At 39.5% G+C, this 19,713-nt stretch overlaps 3 protein-coding genes across 3 annotated transcripts; 1 reads left to right on the top strand and 2 right to left on the bottom strand.

Moving 5' to 3' along the window:
* Nucleotides 1-467: 467 nt before the first annotated feature.
* Nucleotides 468-5,699, top strand: ppp2r2d (protein phosphatase 2, regulatory subunit B, delta). Its single transcript, XM_041947108.1, has 10 exons — nucleotides 468-617; nucleotides 813-887; nucleotides 1,409-1,506; nucleotides 1,633-1,798; nucleotides 1,933-2,045; nucleotides 2,132-2,309; nucleotides 2,427-2,591; nucleotides 3,038-3,207; nucleotides 3,729-3,820; nucleotides 4,019-5,699. Exons 1-10 carry the CDS (start codon nucleotides 611-613, stop codon nucleotides 4,296-4,298), a joined length of 1,344 nt encoding a protein of 447 aa, XP_041803042.1. The 5' UTR covers nucleotides 468-610; the 3' UTR covers nucleotides 4,299-5,699.
* A 56-nt stretch (nucleotides 5,700-5,755) lies between these two features.
* Nucleotides 5,756-9,063, bottom strand: bnip4 (BCL2 interacting protein 4). The gene is made up of 6 exons (XM_041947534.1): nucleotides 8,905-9,063; nucleotides 8,326-8,497; nucleotides 8,146-8,206; nucleotides 7,860-7,966; nucleotides 7,343-7,492; nucleotides 5,756-6,372 (listed from the first exon to the last, which is right to left on the bottom strand). The coding sequence occupies exons 1-6, from the start codon at nucleotides 8,945-8,947 to the stop codon at nucleotides 6,330-6,332; spliced, it is 576 nt and encodes a 191-aa protein (XP_041803468.1). The 5' UTR covers nucleotides 8,948-9,063; the 3' UTR covers nucleotides 5,756-6,329.
* An 8,811-nt stretch (nucleotides 9,064-17,874) lies between these two features.
* LOC121614098 (alpha-2A adrenergic receptor-like) lies at nucleotides 17,875-19,281 on the bottom strand. Its single transcript, XM_041947873.1, has one exon. The coding sequence runs from the start codon at nucleotides 19,279-19,281 to the stop codon at nucleotides 18,097-18,099; it is 1,185 nt and encodes a 394-aa protein (XP_041803807.1). The 3' UTR covers nucleotides 17,875-18,096.
* Nucleotides 19,282-19,713: the final 432 nt, after the last annotated feature.

Raw genomic sequence — 19,713 nt, 5'->3', positions numbered from 1 at the left:
TCAGCAACGACCGAAGCAATAAAAAAGTTTCATCATGAAAAGTGTCATTTGTAAATAGAAGTTTGTGTTTTACTTTTGTCTCTGCAAGAGCTTTAGCAACTACTTACATTATGTAAATCACATCTATTAAATATACCTGGCCATTGAACACAACACTACAGGACACGTTTTTTGCTGTTCATGCTGTCTATTTTTTTTTTATTTGATTTGATTTGCTTCAGCTTTAATTAGATTGCCTACATCCTGATGTGTACATGTGAAGGTTATTTGTCCCACAGCTGACTTAGCTTTGGGCTCAATAAGCAGGTACTAACGTGTATTGTAACGAAATGAAGTTGAATGCACAGAAAATAAAGAGTCAGTGCACATCTGATAGTATGATGCTCAGGAGGATGGATGGAGCCAGGATGTGGCATGTGTGCATGACGTCATTTCTCCATGTACTGTGCGCCATTTTGGAAGAAAAAAATCACGGATAATTTCCGTGGTCTTGACAGATCTGGACCCGAGTCTTCACACTGATTGTGGATGCTATCTATTTCCCCGAGCAAGCCGCGTTGGTTGATTAGGTATTGGAAGCTGTGTACAGCAAGAGCTGCTACATGAAGCAATGGCGGGTAAGCTACTTTTGAAGGGAGGAAACGGACCCACCTCACTTGGTGTGTGTGATGGCCTGAATCTGCAAGTTAGCTAGCCAACGTTAGCGCTGGCAAGCTAAGTTGCTAGTTGTCAAACTGTGTCACTGTCAGGTCATTTTTATCGGCAGGCGGAACGCCAGTCAGATACAGACTAACGCTCTGTTCTTTTTACAGGAGTTGCAGGAGGAAATGATTTTCAGTGGTGTTTCTCTCAAGTGAAAGGAGCGATAGATGAAGATGTTGCGGAAGGTATGTAGCTAACGTTAGCTTGGCGGCTAGGCTAAAACGGTGGGTAGCTAGCTAGGTGGTCTGATGATGATGCTCTGGGGGCTTTACATGAGATGCACGATAGCTAACTTATGTGGTGGAACGGGCTACAATATAAGACAGCTGTCGTGATTGGTGTATGTCTGTTTGTGGATCAGCTGCACAAACGCCCTTTCTTTTGTAAATTACTGTATGTCGCTAGCTAGCTGTATGCTAGGTGGTGGCTAGGCTATTAAAGGGGAGCGACCGTGTCCATGACGTAAATGTGCTGCGTCCATAAATTGTCGAGTGACATCATGCTTGTTTTCATTCATTCATACATGAATGGGTGTACGTGTTGTGCGTGTTTGGCTATCAATGTGCCTGATGCTTTATTTCATAAAAATGACAAAACCACCAGCCTGCAGTCTCACACAGTAGCATTATTCTAGCTGTCAACACAACTACCATCCGGAAATCTGAGCTAATAAGTCTGATTCAGTTTGATTTATGTCTTTTTTCAGCTGACATAATCTCAACAGTTGAATTCAACTATTCTGGAGAATTGCTTGCAACAGGAGATAAAGGAGGCAGAGTAGTGATATTTCAACATGAACAGGAGGTAAGATTCATATGAAATAACAGATGAGTACTCTCATTCACAGTATTATGTCAGAAGTTTAACACTGACTGTGTTGCAATGATTATGTATAAATCTTGTGACTTTATTTTCAATATTTGTTTTCAGTCAAAAAATCGTCCACACCTGCGCGGGGAGTACAACGTCTATAGCACTTTTCAGAGTCACGAGCCAGAATTTGACTATTTGAAAAGTTTAGAAATCGAGGAAAAAATTAATAAAATAAGATGGCTACCCCAACAAAATGCTGCTCACTTTCTACTTTCGACAAATGGTAAGACTTTGCTGCTTGTCCATTTTGATTATTTGGTGACTTTACATTTTGAAACTGTGTGACCTGACTTGATCCTTATCAAATAGTTGTTCTTTACCTCTGAGTGTAACAACTTTCTTGTCTGTTCGTGTCAGATAAAACTATCAAATTGTGGAAAATAAGTGAAAGAGATAAACGAGCAGAAGGTTACAACCTGAAAGATGAAGATGGACGACTCAGAGACCCCTTTAGAATCACCTCTTTACGGGTATGTTTAATCATGCATCAGACCAGTCTCATTTTGGAACATGGCTTCTTAAATGATTAAATAAAAGTGCATGTGGTATGTTTCAGGTACCAGTACTGATGCCAATGGATCTCATGGTAGAAGCAAGCCCAAGGAGGATCTTTGCAAATGCGCACACCTATCACATTAATTCCATTTCTGTAAATAGTGATCATGAAACGTACCTCTCTGCAGATGACCTAAGAATAAATCTATGGCACTTGGAAATCACAGACAGAAGTTTTAGTATCCTTTTTCATCATCAGCAAAGACATATTAGATATGTGGCTTGTAGGTTAATGGCTTTTGCATTGTGTCATCATGAAACATAAGACGGCAGGTTCCTTAACAGTGTGTTCCCAGATATTGTAGACATCAAGCCCGCCAACATGGAGGAACTGACAGAAGTAATCACAGCTGCTGAGTGCCATCCACACCAATGCAATGTATTTGTGTACAGCAGTAGCAAAGGCACCATCCGCCTGTGTGACATGCGAGCGGCGGCACTCTGCGACAGGCACTCAAAGTGTAAGTACCTTCGCTGTAGTGCTACAGTGTTAAGTCACTTCAGTAATGTATCAGTGGAAAATTAATTGATCCAAATTGTGATAGACCAGTTAAGTATTAATTTACTATCAGTTCACCTGTTATTTAGGTTTCCTGCTTTTTTCCATTTTGTAAGTTCCAAGAAATTGATAACGTTTAGGGTTTTTTGACTTTTGGTCAAACAGAATGAATTTGAAGACATCCCTGTTGGATCTGTTAAATTGTGATTAGTACTCATTATTTGACATCTTCTAGATTGAATATTATTGACCATTTTCAAAAATGTTTTAAAAAAGATAGACATGTTGTTTGACATGCTTAAATACCAATAAAGATTTTCTTCATTTGGAATTATGTGTTGTCCAACAAAGTTCATGCTGGGAACATTTTAGAAATAAGACTAATTAGGATTTTTCCTTCGGTTTCAGTCTTTGAGGAGCCTGAAGATCCAAGCAGCCGATCCTTTTTCTCTGAGATCATCTCCTCCATCTCGGACGTGAAGTTCAGTCACAGCGGACGCTACATGATGACACGTGACTACCTCTCCGTCAAAGTTTGGGACCTCAACATGGAGAACAGACCAGTGGAGACGTATCAGGTGCATAAACCTACTTTTCTAATGACAAATATATATCAATCAAATATATCTGACGTGTGTGGACAAAATAAGCTCTCCAGTGTTTTAAAGATGATCTCTCTGATTGACGTGAGATATATCTTACATAAACTAAAAAGCACAAAATTGTCTCTGTGATCAAGGCTTTACACATTGTAATTTCCATAATAGATGAGGATTAGCATTTCTAATTATCAGTTTTGTTTAAATTTAAACAGTCACATAGTTTTTGCAAAAATCACTTTCTTGATGCCAGCGACATGGTTGTATAAAAGTGAAAAGAAATCTAAAATAATACTGTCCTTCGAATGGCACGCCATAGCGTGACAGATGTCTTGGTTATTCATACAATTTGCAGACACTTGTTAACTCATCAAACTCATTGATCTCATTCACTGATGTGAAAAAAGTGGTCAAGGTGCAATGCTCTACACTTATATCTATAGAGATGATAATAGCAGGCTGAAGTGAGTATTTATGCTAAGTAATATGTTCTGTTTCAGGTCCATGAATACCTTCGCAGTAAGCTCTGCTCCTTGTATGAAAATGACTGCATCTTTGACAAGTTCGAGTGCTGCTGGAATGGCAGTGACAGGTGAGTGTGTCCTTCTGCTTGCATATTATAGCATTCCACCGGCTACTGGCTTCTAGTCTGTTTTTTATTTTTTAAGTTAAGTTCAGTATTTATTGTTTTGAGTTCCTGATTTATATTTTTGAAATCAATCACTGATGATATTATGAGTTCTCCCCACCCTCAAGTTAATGCACACAAACAATTTCCTCTCTCCACCAGTGCCATCATGACCGGCTCCTACAACAACTTCTTCCGAATGTTTGACCGCAACACCAGGCGGGACATCACACTGGAGGCATCCCGGGAGAGCAGCAAACCACGGGCTACGCTCAAACCACGCAAAGTGTCCACTGGCGGCAAGAGGAAGAAGGATGAGATCAGCGTGGACAGCCTGGACTTCAACAAGAAGATCCTCCACACTGCCTGGCACCCCAAAGATAATGTGATAGCTGTGGCAGCCACCAACAACTTGTACATTTTCCAGGACAAAATCAACTAGAAGATTTGGGGCTCCAGAGGATAGGGCTTTTACCGTACCTGTGTAGTTAAGCCTACTACTTGTCTATCTGTATAAGAAGAAACAGCCTCGTTGTCCTCCTGGTGAAGAATTCGAAAGCACGTGTCTACTTTTTTTGCCACAGGAGGTTGATCCATAGGCCTGTTTTATTTTGAGTCTGAGCTTAGGTTGTTTTTGCCTTTGGCACCAGGGCAATCAACATGCCCCCTGACCCAGAAAGCCCAATTGGGGTCTAATTGACGGAATGGCACTCCCTAGAGGTCAAACTCTTGAACGTTGGTGTTTGTGTTGACATTTTAAGCCTTCATTTCATGATTTAACGACAGAACTCTTGGAAGCCCTTAAAATGACGTCTTGTCAAAGTTGTAACATCATCTCAAAGATTTTGGGCCCTCTGAAGCACGGATTAATGGCCAATAAGCCTAACTGTAACATTCCCCCATTGGCCTAGTATTCAGGCCAAACTACTGGTGGATGAGGCCATGAATTTGGAAAGTGGACCTGTTTCTTTTCTCCCCCTCCCTCCTCTTACTTTATCCCAGCCAATACGGTGACATAATTTCACTGACTGTATCTACTCAAGTACACCTTGTCATCCACATAATAAAAGAAACTAAAACTACAGATGTGTTTTTAAATTTAGAAGTATGTATTAAAACATGTTTATTGCTTTGCATGTTTTTATGTTGTAGAGAGGTGGAAAAATGTCCAGTCACACCACTGTCTTTGAGCAGATCTCAAGCAAACTTGTTATGGAAATACTATTTGGGGCTACCAGTTTCAGAACCACTGTTGGAGACAACCGATAATGTGTTTGTGTCAAGAGATTAATTTCTAGTTTTTGACCATGTGTTAGGATGCAGGCTGGAAACTACATGGCACAAGATGGGGCCCAGGACAAAGGGAATCTGCAGCCTTAATACCTACTTCTATCAGTGACAGCTACAAGTTATGTCCCCAAACGTTTTACAAACCTCATGTGCATTATTTGTAAATCCTATTTTATAGAGTTATGTCCTCATATACTGCTGCTATATGTGGCTGTCTATGAAAATACAAAGGAGGAAAATTGCACACCATACAGTTTATGTGATAGAGTGCCTCCGAATCATGTAATAAGTAGGAAATTCAGACAGGCCTCATACATGTGCCCTTATTCATTTACTAGGGATGTCACCCAAATTTGAACCGCATATTGCAAATGTGGATCTTATCTCCGTAGTTGTGAATGCAGAAATGAAGGTTGACTACACAAAACATATACTGATGACATTAAAACAAACACATAATAATGCATTGTCTTTGTCCATTGATTCCTAACATGGTGGCAATGTATTCACTTGTTTATTATTTTGACCAAAGTTCAATAAAATTTTAATTGTGTTCATCTGCATCTGTTCCTTTACTTTGAATAACAGTCGACTCCATGTGTTGTTGTTTTGCCAACTTTTATTTTCAGTAGGATGAACAAGATGGAGCATATCTGTGCTTAGTAAGATATTTGATTTTCTTGTAATCACAATTTGCAATTGCACTAATAAAGCAATCAATAATGGGTGCAATCACTTTAACACTAGGCTAATGATCCCTCGGACAAAAAAAGTCAAAACAATTTCCTTTTTCGACTGCTGATCTACAAAATCATTTGACAGTATATAATTTTAAATCAGAATTGATTTCTCATCGCAAAAAAAGGCAATGACATACAATATACATCAGTTCCCTAACGTGCAGATTTAAGGAGCAGGAAGCAGCAAACAGTCATCTCCAGGCAAGGACAAGGAATACAGCGAGAGGCAGAGGATTGGTCACTGTAGTGTTCAGGAGTATACACTATGAAACAGCAATGACAGATCCTCAACTCTCCACACTGAAGTGAGTGATGGGTTAGTTAATCAAATTGGACCGTGTCACATGGCCACATCTCCCTTGATATTCCGAAGGTCCCATTTTAAGGCATGCCAAGATGGTCACGTCGAAGTGTCATGATGTCACAACACACCACCGTCCTACTTAGTAGGTGTTGTGGGAGGTCAGACGCTTCCCAATATATATCCTAAAAAGGACAGAGACAAACATGTCAAATAAGATGGTGCTGAGGGCAAGATAGACCAAAAAAAAGCTGGGTTATTTTTAAAACTGTCCAAAAATATATATTACATAAAATACACTAAAGCTGGAAGTTGATGCCACTACTTCATCATCATAAGTTTATCACTAAAAAAATTATCTGTGCCATAATGTGTATTTTTAGCAACCTTGTTGAGGGAAGATTTTGCATTTCAGTGGTGCTCAAGAGACAAATTCCTAATGGCAGTAAGCAGAATTTCCTAATAGACCAAGTTAAATTCTCTGCCATTTTTAAGACAAAATATTTTAGACACATCAACCAAGATGAGTGTCATGTAGACTCAGGGTTACGAACAAAGCACTGAGCATACTGGTAGTTTACATTACACACCAGTAGATGTAAAACACTGAATACAAGGAAGCATTACAGCTTGTTGTGGTAAAACTGATCTCTGCTATCCTGCATATGTTAGAGGCTTGTGGAGGTAAGATAAGGATTTATAAATGGTTTGATACAAATCGAACTAAAACTGTTCGTCCACCACCAAAAATGAAAACACAAGACTTGAATCTATCACTCTCAAACCGATTGACAGGTCATCTAATACAGAGACTAACACTAGACGACCACTAAATTATTGATGTTGTGTTGAAGCAATTAAAGGTCTGTTTGCATCAGTGATGTTTCTCAACAGTGGGAAAATGGGACTACATTTTCTTGCACGATTATCTGCAACCAAATCAAACATAATAGTTTTTAATAATTTTTCATCTGTACGTCAAAATGTTCCATTAATTATGTGAATATACATCAACTGTAATTGGTCAAAAAACCAGGGCTTTAAACACTTCTTTAAGGATCCCTCTGCAATTGCCACTAGAGGTTCCTCTTAAGCGTTTTAGTTTTTCAGATACTATTTTATTGCCACAGTTAGAGATTAAGTGATGTTGCTTACCCAAGGCCAACAGCAAGTATGTGAGAAATGATTAATGAGGGAAGGAAAAGCTTCAAAAAGTCAGCAGACAGAACGCCTCCCTTCTTCATGACGCTGGTGTTCCTAATGCTGAGAGAGGTTGAGCGCTTGGGGTACTTCAGCAGGAACTCCCTACAGAGGAGCACATTAATTTTTCACTGTTTTGAATTCATTAAAATCAATGAGTGCTGGTCTAATGTCATCCTGACACATCTGCTCATACAGAGATCATTTTTTGAATCTCCATTTCACTCTATGAATTAGATTACAAATCATGGCATAAAATAAATATACTTAAGATTATACCTGTAAAAGATTAGCACAGTTTCCTGTTCTGGTTACCTCTACCATGACTGTAATCACTGCCATTTTCCTATTGGTAGTCATTATTTGTGCATCCAAGCTGTGTTTATATTCTGTTTACTTAGATATCGCCACTGAAATTACACAAAGATCACATCAAACAATAAATGGTACCAAATAAGTGGTGGCTACATACTTTGGTGGGTTGTTCTCAGGTCGACTAGACCAGTCCCAGATCCAGTCAGCATTTTTCTTCATCAGGTTCTCTACTTCCCTTCTCCTTTCTTGGAAATCTTCATCTGACTAAAAACACCAATTATGTACAATCAAGTGCTGTCAGAACACATCCAGCATCATCATGGCCATCACTGCCATTCAAAAACAAGACTCTGCTGTAAAACATCAGATGACCCATTTAATAAAACACCTACTTAAGTGTTTGAGTAACTTTGACTTTGATACAGTGGCTCCAACAAATATACCTGTGAGCTGTTTCCCTCTGAGCCTCTCCACAGAAGAAGGGGGGTCTGTGCTCTTAGTGGGCTGTTGTGAAGAACAATACAACTTTGGTCACTTCAGACACACGTTTGGAATACCATTTCTTGACTATCTGTATTATACATAAAAAATACACTGACTGTGCTGCCCTTTCCCCCACAGACCTGTTGCATTGAGAGCTTCCTCTGGAGCTGTTTCTGCCTGACTCGTGCTGTGCGTCCAGCAGCATTTTCTCCACATCACCCTCCTGGATGGACGTGGGGATTTGCTCCTGGCTTCCGTGGTGACTGGTGGTTTGAGAGCCAGTGCCACTGAAATGCAGCTCAACCCAGGAGCCTTAAATCAAATACAAAGCTGTTACACACGGTGTAACGGACTCTGGTGGGTATTCAGTGCGGTATCGCTGGCCTATATAGGCTTGGACGGCCCCGCAGGCTGGGGGTGCAGCAGAACAATAACCAGACACGGACTGTATCTGAATTTCCTTTCGCAACATTGCAAATAAGCCTCATTAACTAACTAGGCCGATGGGCTGTTCTCTTGGTGGTCGCTTAACGTCTTACATATCGATAAAATAACGTAGTAACGTTCATCTATAATCTAGCAAGTTCGGTAGGAAACTCAACTGTTCAGTTCAAGCTAGGTGAGCTGATTCAACGTTATTTACCTTATGTTCTCTAAGCTCGGCTAGCGCTAGCATCAACACTAGTGATCTACAAGCTGTTTTGGCATTAATACTTTACCTTGCAAACTCTCGTCCGATGAATTGTCCTTTTGGAGCGACATTGTACTGGTATAATCTTGCGGGTCCACTTGTTTACGCAGCTTTAAAGGCCTAAATGTAGGGCGAAATGGTGGCGAAATCTTTGTAAGCAGCTGGAGCTCCAGCTACCACAATAACAATGACGCAATATTGTGTTTATCTGAAGCGTGATTGGCTCTGAAACGGCCACGCATGGCACGCAGGCTGAGCTAAAGAGCGCGCATGCTCGCACACACGCTTCACCCAACAACTTTAATAAACACGATCGACAATTGTCATAGCAGCAAAAACATAGTATTTAAAAACGAAAGAGGCCGTCAGCTCATGTCAGCTAATTTTACATTTTGACTGAAACTTATTTATGACAGCAGTTCCAGACACCTGTCTGCAGATGGCAGTCATAGCTCATAACGCCCCCTTCTTTAAGTTGGTTCAGCATACAAGGTGTAGTACATACAGTGTACTGTGTAATAAAGTCCAAGCACGGCCTAGAAATTTCAGAAAATGAAATGCAATATTAAATTCAATAGTAAGCATGCAGTGTTTCTGTTACTGTGTCTTTATGACAAATCGTGCATTGATCAAGAGTCTCAAGCTGTCTACAATGATATTAATGCTATATTTCTGGTTTGTTTGCATCCTAACCTATGGAGAATAGAAGAACGTTAACCAAGAAAACCCTTATTTCTAGATACTTCTTTTAATTAACTACTCTATAAGGGTCTAACAACATGCTGTAATTTGACAAGGCAAAACACATGTATTTATTGTTTGTGACTCTAAACTCTAAATTTGAGGCTGGCAAATTTAATTATGTTTGCTACCATGGAGATTAGTATGACTGATTATTCTCGCAAAATTAAATTATTTCTACAATTGAGGGGGCTTATTATTCTGGGGTGTGTTGTCCTTCCTGGCAGACCATGGATTACACAGAATATATGGATCTTACTAGGTCATTTCAAAACAGAGATAAATTACTTGGCCATTAATAAAAGTTCCTACCGCAGTTTTCCTCCTTGCCAAAAAAAAAGAAAAGAAAAAACAAGCTTACACAAACAAGAGATATTAATTAAATTCCCTTAAGTGCTGCAACAGAGTTTTGTTTTTGCAATTACTCCTTTTTCATTTTCTGGAGCTGTTTGTTTTAAACAGTAAGTACGTTTTCTCTGTTTTGTCACAGAATTGAGAGAACAGTCAATTAAGAACAATATATAGACAGTCTCAAGGACCTACATATTAATTGAGCCAAAGATGAAAAAGATAATTTTTTCCTTTTCAATCCAGCAATGGAGAAAATATGCCTTTTGCAACGCTACACATAGAAATTCCCTTGATTCCACTTGTAAACCAGACAGATAGACCATTCAGAGGACACATATTAATACATATGGCATTGTGAGGCGCAGTAATCACTACAATGTCAGTGACACAACATGGTGTATGGAACTGGAACTACTGGACATCAGCCAAAAAGTAACCAGCTCTCAAAACAAAGAAACAACTGTGAGACGTCACATGCTTTTCTATATTCCAAAAACAAAACCTATATATTCTAACAACCAAACCCCTTGAGGCTATTATGTTCATCGTTCTGTTCAATGCAGCACAACATGCAATATGATAAAATGTCAGCTATGTTGATTCTGTCAACAATTCACACATCCATGGTGCGCAATAACAACGAAATAAACTCTACCGAAAACAGAAGCCATAAAGATTTATCACAGTTAATATCTCAAATAATTCTATATATTCTGTTGGCTAGATTTTCTTGTAGTGCTGTCAGGATTTATGATGGAGGCAATATTGGCAGTAATTTTGTTAAGTGTTATGAATGTTGTTTTCCCCTCCACAACCCAGCTCTCATTACGAAAATGCTAGCACCAGATGGTATACGTACCAAAATGAATGCATTGTACAATGTTATAAGACTCTTCCATTGTTACATTGAGCTATTTGCCACTTCACGTGTGCCACATGGCTTTCACTACATGCTTTACTAAGAGTTCAACACATGTGATGAACAATAAACAGTTACCAAAAAAAGCAAAATAGGAAAAACTTATTTTCCCCATGTATGAGCCCACAAGAACAAAGAGCACCGTGTTAAACAACACCACTCAATGAAAGGGAGGAATGCCCCACCCCCCCTTTAGGCCATCAAATTAAACCAGAAATTAGCATCTGGAAGTCTATCCCCGATCACCTCAGATAATCTACCATTATCGTAGAGCAGAGGACACATCCTGTTTTCCATCAGCTAGATGGACAAAAAATTAGAATCCAAACTCTATGAGAAAATCTACCATTACTGAGTGTTACTCGTCAATACTAGTCACAGCCATTCTCTACACTTGTGTAGTCAGTCACATGTTGGAAAAACCTGGGATTAAGATGTTAGTAATCATGGTGCACCATGTCAGGAACAAACTAAAACACATCAAACACATCTGCCCTGTGCCTGCTGTATATGCTTTCAGAATGTCCTGCACTTTTACAAGGCATGGGAAGATGTTTATTGTAGACATTCCCTCATGGTGTATGGCTCTTAAGTGCCATCAAGGAGAGCGGCCATATATCCTTTCCCAACACCTGCTGGATGGTGCCAAACACTAGATCGGACTGTAAGATGTATAAGACAAAAGAGGTGCCTGATTATTAATAGCTTACAATATAATAGACACACTATTACATGCCAAGAAGTGTCTAGAAATGGTAACTAAGAGCAAATTCAGAGCCTGATCTGTTTGGAAGGGATCGCTCCCAGTTGATCAGCTGCTTAGTGAGGGAGAAGTGCTTATGTAATCATCACTGCTTTGACTCAAGGAGCTAGCTCAAGATTTTCATTCCTCACATCTTGTTGGCAAACAATTACCACTGTTTTGGTGTATGGTTTATTTCCAGATTCCTTAACAAATCTTTTATCCACCTGGGACGAATATTCAACTCAGTAAAGAAGCTTTTTAAACAAATTTTCGGCTCATTTTCAACTTACAACTTAAGTAGCCATATCACCTTTGTCCTCTTCCACCCTTAAAGACTTATGTTTCATTGTTAGATTTTTTACTTATCCAATTTAATCTTATTTACAGTTACTTTACATGTTCAAACCCTAAAAGCGCACTCCTATTGTGTTTGCAAGGTACAGTCAGTCCAGAAGTAAGGTGTCACCTTCTGTGGGCATTTTTGTAGCAGGTTGGGAAACAAACTAGCCGAGCCTAACTTTGGCTAATGCTAAATATCTAACGTTAGCTACATGTCGTATAAGATTATATTTTGCTCCAGTGGAATAAAGATCTCTTTGAGGAATCTGGAAATGTGTGCAAGACACCAGTATGTGTTGCTAAAACACCAGCTGAGTTTTTCCAACTTGCTTATTGTTAGCTCTTTGTAGCTAACAATCAATCCAAACGTCTAGTTAAAGGTTAGATGAAGGAGCACTTCGCCTTAACTAATGTAGGCTAGCTACACAGGGCTCATGTAATTAGGTTATCTTAAAAACAATAATTGTATACAAAATATACAATTTATCTACTGTCAATCACATTGTAATAGAACTAATTAATTATTTTTTAAGCTTTATATGTTTTCCCTAACCAACAATCTAGCAGGTCCACCTGTGAAACGAGGTTAATATTATCAGCATACCAATTTTGCTAGCTAACTTTACCTACCCAGCTAACATTAGCCTAACAAGTTCAGTTGTTTCCTGCAACATCTCAAACAACAACCACGGACAATATAAAAAACAAAATGCTGAATACTTTTTAAAATGATGATTTACCCTTTCAGGAGTGGAAAAACTGGTCCGTGTAATTTCTACATTTCTAACGATTGAGAGATGGACATCTGTAAATACAGGTAACCTGGAAACCAGCCACACGAGGCGCCATCTGTTGACCTGTAGACGTAACTGCTACAGCACGCTTACCTGAACCCACCGATCAAATGGCCTTAGTGATGAACGGCTGTGTAGCAGTAATCATACCTGTCAAAAGGGAAGGAATCTTTACCATTTAGACAGATTGCAATAACTGCTCCTAATAACTGGCATTTGGTTCCAGGACCACTCTACCATCCACACACTCAAATGTTACACTAAATTTCCTTTAAAATTCAAATTCGGAAGTATTTTTAGGGTAACATTTAAGTTAGATCATAATCAAAATCAAGTAAAAAAAAAATAAATACAAAGTCAGAGTGTGTGTTTTACTTTTGTTCAGATTGCCTTTTATTAATTTTATTGAGGTTTAGAAATGTACACAATGATTTACTTTTGGCTCTTCTTTTCATCCTTTAGTTACAAATGTACAGTATATCATCTTGCCTGGAAGCCGTTGCTGACATGCTTAGAAATTGTGTTTACTGTGAGTAATAATCTTAGATATTGATTCCCCTCTTATCTGCATGACATAATCATGTTATGTTTTCATATCCAATAATCAGATATTGTGACTTATAATGTCAGCATCCACAGCAGTAGACAGTCAATTTTCCTTGTTACCTGAAACCTTGTCAAAAAGAGCTAAAACAGACAATGGTGGCACCCTTAGAGTATGACCCATAGGGATGGCACAGCTGATAGTGTGGCACAACTTGTTCTTTCTGTGTGTAGGTGTGTGTTAACTGACAGCATAATGATGGATGACTTGTTACCCAGCTGGCTAGTGAGGACAGTGATAGCAAGCTTGCTTGATCGGAAGTGTGTGTGTGTGTGTGTGTGTGTGTGTGTGTGTGTGTGTGTGTGAGTGTGTGTGTGTGTGCGTGTGGTGTGTGTGTGTGTGTGTGTGTGTGTGTGTGGGTGCGTGGGTGTCGTCGACATCATCCAGGAGCATGTGGGTGGAGTCGGGTGAAGGAGCTTGTGCATGAGAGAGTAGGCCAGACTGGAATTGGACACGATCGATAGCACAGACAGGACAGGACGGCTAAGGAAGAATTATGGTGTCCGGAGCAGGAGATTTGCCAGATCTTAATTTGGTATCAATGAGGATTCACTGCTGAAGCTAGAAAGTGTTGCTGTAGGTGGCGCTTGGAGTTCCACACAGTGTAGAGTATCTCTACTTTTGATGATGATGAGCAAGAAGAATCAATATTTTCAAACTCATTCAAGTTTTTATTAAATTTTAACTTCGTTTTCAGGTCATGGATAAAATAGATGAGTAAGACAAATATTTAGGGAATATTCCCAACAGTTCAGCTTTTAACCTTACCAGTATATTGCCCCCTCTTTTCTTCTCTGTCTCACACACACACATACACACATATTGTACACACTTATACCCAAAGGCACTTGTTGCTAAAAGGTTAGAGTCTTGAATCAGAATGCTTTGTTGTTTGTCATGTCATACTTAATTTTTGATACACTTAAAATAAACAGACAGAGGTAGTCCGGCCAACTTTACACCTGTCTACTGATGGTAGAATAACTCAGTTGCATTCACCGACTAAAACTGCTACAGGAACTTCAGATGGAGTATTATGGACTAACAAGTCACAGACCTCGTATTTCAATGCCAATAAGTGACCCACATATTTTGAGCCAATATTTTGTATGTAATTTGTATTTTTCATTCAAACATCTTGACCTGAGCTAAATTCTGTGTAAATATGGTAAATTTAGCTTCTGTTCATTGATTCTGATGATGTTTGGATTAATAACTTCACAGTAATTTCCTATTGTGTTTACTGTTGAGTAAAGACCATATTGGCTGGCCTAAAGAATGAACATCCATTTGTTGTTGATATGTTTAGGAAATTCCACATCATCCATGCACTTTGGCTCTCTTAAATCCCAGTAATCCCAGTGGGTCCTCATTCCCCTGGGGACCTCTTGAGCGCCTTTCAGACAAGGATGTTTTGCTTTTTTTGTTTTGATGTGCTAAGAAAATATAAGAACCTATCATCTGTTTTTTTTTTAAATTCCCAAATACTAATCACAGTAATCACTAAAGTAGGCAGAAAAAAAACTGGCCTAGCCATTCAGGAAATATCCATATTTTCAGTTTTTGTACTGATATGCTTTCAAAATTGGGTGACACTTTATATTAAGGTGCACACATTCACTAGTTTCATTATAAAGCACTTATTAATGCCTTATCATCGATGATCATATTTGGCTACTACTTGGCCATTAACAAAGAGTTTTCCTTCAATAACCTCTTAATTACTGCTAACTGATAGTAAATGAGGAAGATTTGAGCATTGGAATATGAATTACAATCTTAATAACCTAACCTTTAATAATCCTTAAATAATCTACTACTAAAATGTATGCTAATAAGTAACTATTTAATGGTGACTATGTGCACCCTGATATAAAGTTTTACTGAAAATCCTTATGTCTTGTTGATATTGTATACGTAGATGCCGGAAATATTGTTATTGAATACATTAAATGCATTCAAAACCTAGGGGTTGAAATAAGACTTTCCATTGAGAAAAATCCCATCATAGAAGCAACGGTGAGCAGAATGAGTCGAGAAGGTAACAGAGATCGCATGAGGCAAATTCAACCATATCTTCCTGCTGCTTACATCCCTCAGAATGTAATTTGATTATCTCGCATCCTTATCAATTCAAGAGGGAGGAAGTATTATATGCCTCAGTGTGCACGATGCATTGGGCTCAATTCATAATGAATGACCCAACATTCAATTAAAAACACTCTATTCATCACAAGCTACGATTTAAACTTGTTAGCGTGGTCTTGATGACTCTGTCTGACTCTGTGCGAGCCTCCCTGTGTCTGGCATGCGCCTCTTTGAGGTACATGACCAGCAGCTTTAAACAGCACTTACTGACTTGTATGTGGGAGAAATTAGAACGCAATGGAGATGGGGAGCTGTGTGAAAGTTGTGGGAACTCCTGCCAGGAGCAGCTTATAAAGCGTAGTTTTATGAGCTGTGGTGTCACGAGCATAAATCATGACGCTCTGAAGTGGCCTTTAGAGAGGGAAATAAATCATTGTCTCCACAGGCGGCGAGAGTGGACGTGTCTGTACATACATACTGAGGATATAAACACTAACCAACCAAACTGTTTACAGTTTGTAACCAACCATAATTTACAGTGACAGTGAAATTCCACTGAGGCATTACATTTGAAAACATTCAGCAACACGTGATTAATTCAATATGTCACCAGTGGGTTTTTCTGCGGCTTACATTTAACAAACTAATCGTGAAACATTGCAGTCAACTCTTTGACTGATCTTTTTTTTTTCTGATTTTTACCACTTCATTATTTCTTCGGGAGCAATGAGCATTCTGACGTTTAATTGCTCTATTGCTTGGCGGGGATGTGCTTTAAAAGTGTAACGTATGCATCCTCCTGCTCAAGCATAGCAACAGACTCCATTATAGTTGTCATTTTAATTAAAGGATGCTTTCAGGTTGGATCACTTCACTTTAATCTTTCAACACACGTTGCTGTGCCGTGGATGAGGGCCAAGAACAATGTCTCGCAAGTGGTACTTAATAATACATCATGTTGATTGCTCAGTGTATATATACGGCTGTTTCGGTTCTAATGTTCCAACAACAGTAATAATCTGTTCAAGTTTTTTATTCCACACTTCATAGGTGCTGTTATGGCAGGAGCCACTGATTTTTCCTGCACCATTTAAACATATTGATGCCAACTGATGAAACAACCTTGCAGAAATGGCTTCGTCTTGCGTAGATTCGTGTTGCAACGAAGCCTCAAATACCAATGTTTTCCAATATTTCTCGTGTCAGATTGTTCGTGGGAACTCAGCAATTCAGCAGGTCTATAGTTTGCCATTTGTGGTAAGTAATAGATGTTGTATTTTAAGACTCAGAGACATGGCTGAACCCAAACATGTGTACCACAGGAATCTCAAAACACCAGACTCCCAGAGAGCAAGTCATGGGAATCACTTTGTTATTTACTGTATATGTGAGAGGTGGTTGGTGGAGATGTTTGCTAACTTAAAGCAATTACGGTGGGCGCGTTGACTTTGTTTCCAGTTCACAGACTGATACTGGTCTAAAAATCTGTTTGTTAAACTGAAGTTGATCTGAAGGAAGGCTGTAGTGCTGTGAAAAGTGTGCTAAAAAGGAGACGAGCCAGGGAACGGTGACATCAGACAAAGAATAAGAACACAGCTCATTGATGTTAACCTTGCAGTGAAATTCGCAGCAGCCACTCATATTTCTATCACTGCGTGATTTCTGTTTGACTCCAGGGGATGATTTAATGATATCCTGATATGAAGGGCTATAATTCATGATAGCCAATGCTGCTGTGCCACCCGCACCTCCTAGGCATGATTATCTTTTCATATAATTGTCTTGTTCTCGTGCTTGTTATGAGCGCAAGAGATTGGTGGTGGTGTGATGATGCCACCGTTTCCAATTCGTTTCCGTGTGCTACTGTTTGTACAGTTGTACAAAGATAAATATTCTTTTTCTATTCGTGTTACCGTAGCATTTAAAATGATCTGCTTCTCTTTCATTCTGACGGTAAATACAGAGAGAGAGGCTCAGTTTCCAAACAATGTGCATCAGTTTGGCATGTCATTTCTCTGGCAAAATAATTGCCGCCATGAGCGCATGACTCAGTTTTCAGTCATAATGAAGTTATTGGTCATGCTTGTTTACAGCATTTGTTGACATGTTGCACAATGACAAAAAAGCAATCTTGCACTACAATTTGGCTGTCAGTTTGAAGAATGGTGAAATGAAGCTTACATGTGCTGTGATGTGAGTCTTACAGGTCTGCCTTTATGTTACCAACATTGTTATTTTCACAGTTTTCTCTCAGAAATACAGCAGTAATCTTTCTCTTTTCCATCAAAATCACACCAATCTGACTGATACATTTACTCTAAATACTTTTACATGTAGAAAACGTGTCATTCGTGTTGTCACAATTGTACAGTGTCAATGTCTAAACTCACAGGTCGTCGCAGTGTAATTCTAGCTATAAAACAAAATGCACATTAGGTATTTGCTTCATGATTTAATATTACAAAACAGACATTTACTGATGTGGAGCTACACAAAATGCAAATACAAAAGCAAAATATGCTACGTTTCACATTTTTCAGATGTTCAACAAATATGTTTTGATGATTTTGATCTTTTTAATGTAACATATACGCTGATATGTGCCATAATGTAGATGACCCAAAACCTAAAAATCTTATTTATAAACCTCTTCTGTTGCCTTTACAAAGGATCTTTTTAAAAGACCTCCTGAAGTCATTATTGAATATAGTGTATATAACAGGATTAAGCGAGCTATTGCAGTAACCAAACCAGAAAAACATTTTGAATAATGTCTTTGGGACGTAGCAGGTGCAGCACACAGCCGTGAGCGTGTAGGTGAAGAAAAAGGGGAACCAGCAGAGAACAAACACTCCCATGACCACAGCCAGGACGAATGTGAAGCGCCTCTCTCTGTACTGCCTTCCTTTCCACCTGCCCCCTCTCACACAGGGCTGCACCTCTGGCTTCAGAGGGGCTTCTCCAGGCTTCACCTGAGCCACTTTGGTTGTTCTCATACCCCTCCTCTTCACCAGGGAACACAGGATTGTTTCGTTCCCATCAGACGAGGACGGCTCTTCCTCCACGTCTAGCCCGTCGACCTTTCTTCCGTCCCCCTCGTCCGCCTCCGCCTCATCTTCGTCTTTTCTCTCCAGGTTGCCTGAATGGCCATATTCTCTTTGCCGTTCACCTGGCGGGTCTCTTGTTCTTTTCTTGGCAATCAGGTAGATTCTAACATACACTGTAATCATGATGAGGCAGGGTGCAAAGAAAGAGGCAGTGCTGGAGAATATGATGTACCATTTCTCCTCATTAATTTCACACACAGGGCTGTCCTTTTTACCATCGTTCTTTTTCATTGTGATCAGCGGAGGGAATGAAATGATGCCCGCCAGTACCCAAACTATGAAGACTGTGCATTTAATCCTGCGCGGCGTCCTCCTCAGGTTGTACTTAATCGCTTGAGTGACGGACCAGTATCTGTCCAGGCTGATGGCACACAGGTGTACGATGGATGAGGTGCAGAAGAGCACATCCAAAGCCAGGTAGATTTCACACCACACTTTACCAAAGTACCAGTAACCCATCAGCTCATTCGCTAAGGAGAATGGTATCACTAAGGTGGCAACCAGGATGTCTGCACATGCCAGAGAGACTAAAAACAAGTTCTGAGGTGCTCTCAGGGCTCGGCTTGTGATCACAGCAATTACTACCATGACATTGCCGAACACAGTAAGCAGGATGAGGATAGCCACCATGATCGTTAGAGGCACAGAGGTCTGCACAGTATAAGGGCGCGTGCCAGGCAAAGTCTCATTTCTGGTAGTGGAGTTCAGACAACCCATCAGGATGAGCTGTGGTGTCGATGATATTGACTGAACGGTGCCCTTTTAGGAGGTTTGGAAGCTGTGCTTGCCAGCAGTCTATTAATATCATCCATTCAAGAACACAGCATCAGAGAATTCAGTCCTTTCAATCTGCTCTCTGGAAGTTATTGTTGGAAGAAATCTGTGCCTCAGTCAGCAAGAAAATAGACACCAGCAGAGAAAAATTGCAAGAAATTATACTTTTATGTTAAAAAGACAAAAGAAATAATGAAGGGAACTTTGATTTATTCCCAGTTTCCCACATCAGATCATTTAAAAAAATATTCTTTAAAAAAATTCTTCATCCACCAACCTTTCAGGATAAAAACTTGCACTTAAGTCCCCTGGAAGACGTCTGATGAAACAGACGTACATGGCAGACAACGCTGGCTCAGGCAGCTCTTTTCATCT

This window comes from Chelmon rostratus, chromosome 11, assembly GCF_017976325.1.
Source record: "Chelmon rostratus isolate fCheRos1 chromosome 11, fCheRos1.pri, whole genome shotgun sequence".
In the NCBI taxonomy this organism is placed as follows: domain Eukaryota; kingdom Metazoa; phylum Chordata; class Actinopteri; order Chaetodontiformes; family Chaetodontidae; genus Chelmon; species Chelmon rostratus.
Note: the sequence above shows the minus strand (reverse complement) of the source record. Positions and strands in the feature narration are given on the sequence as shown.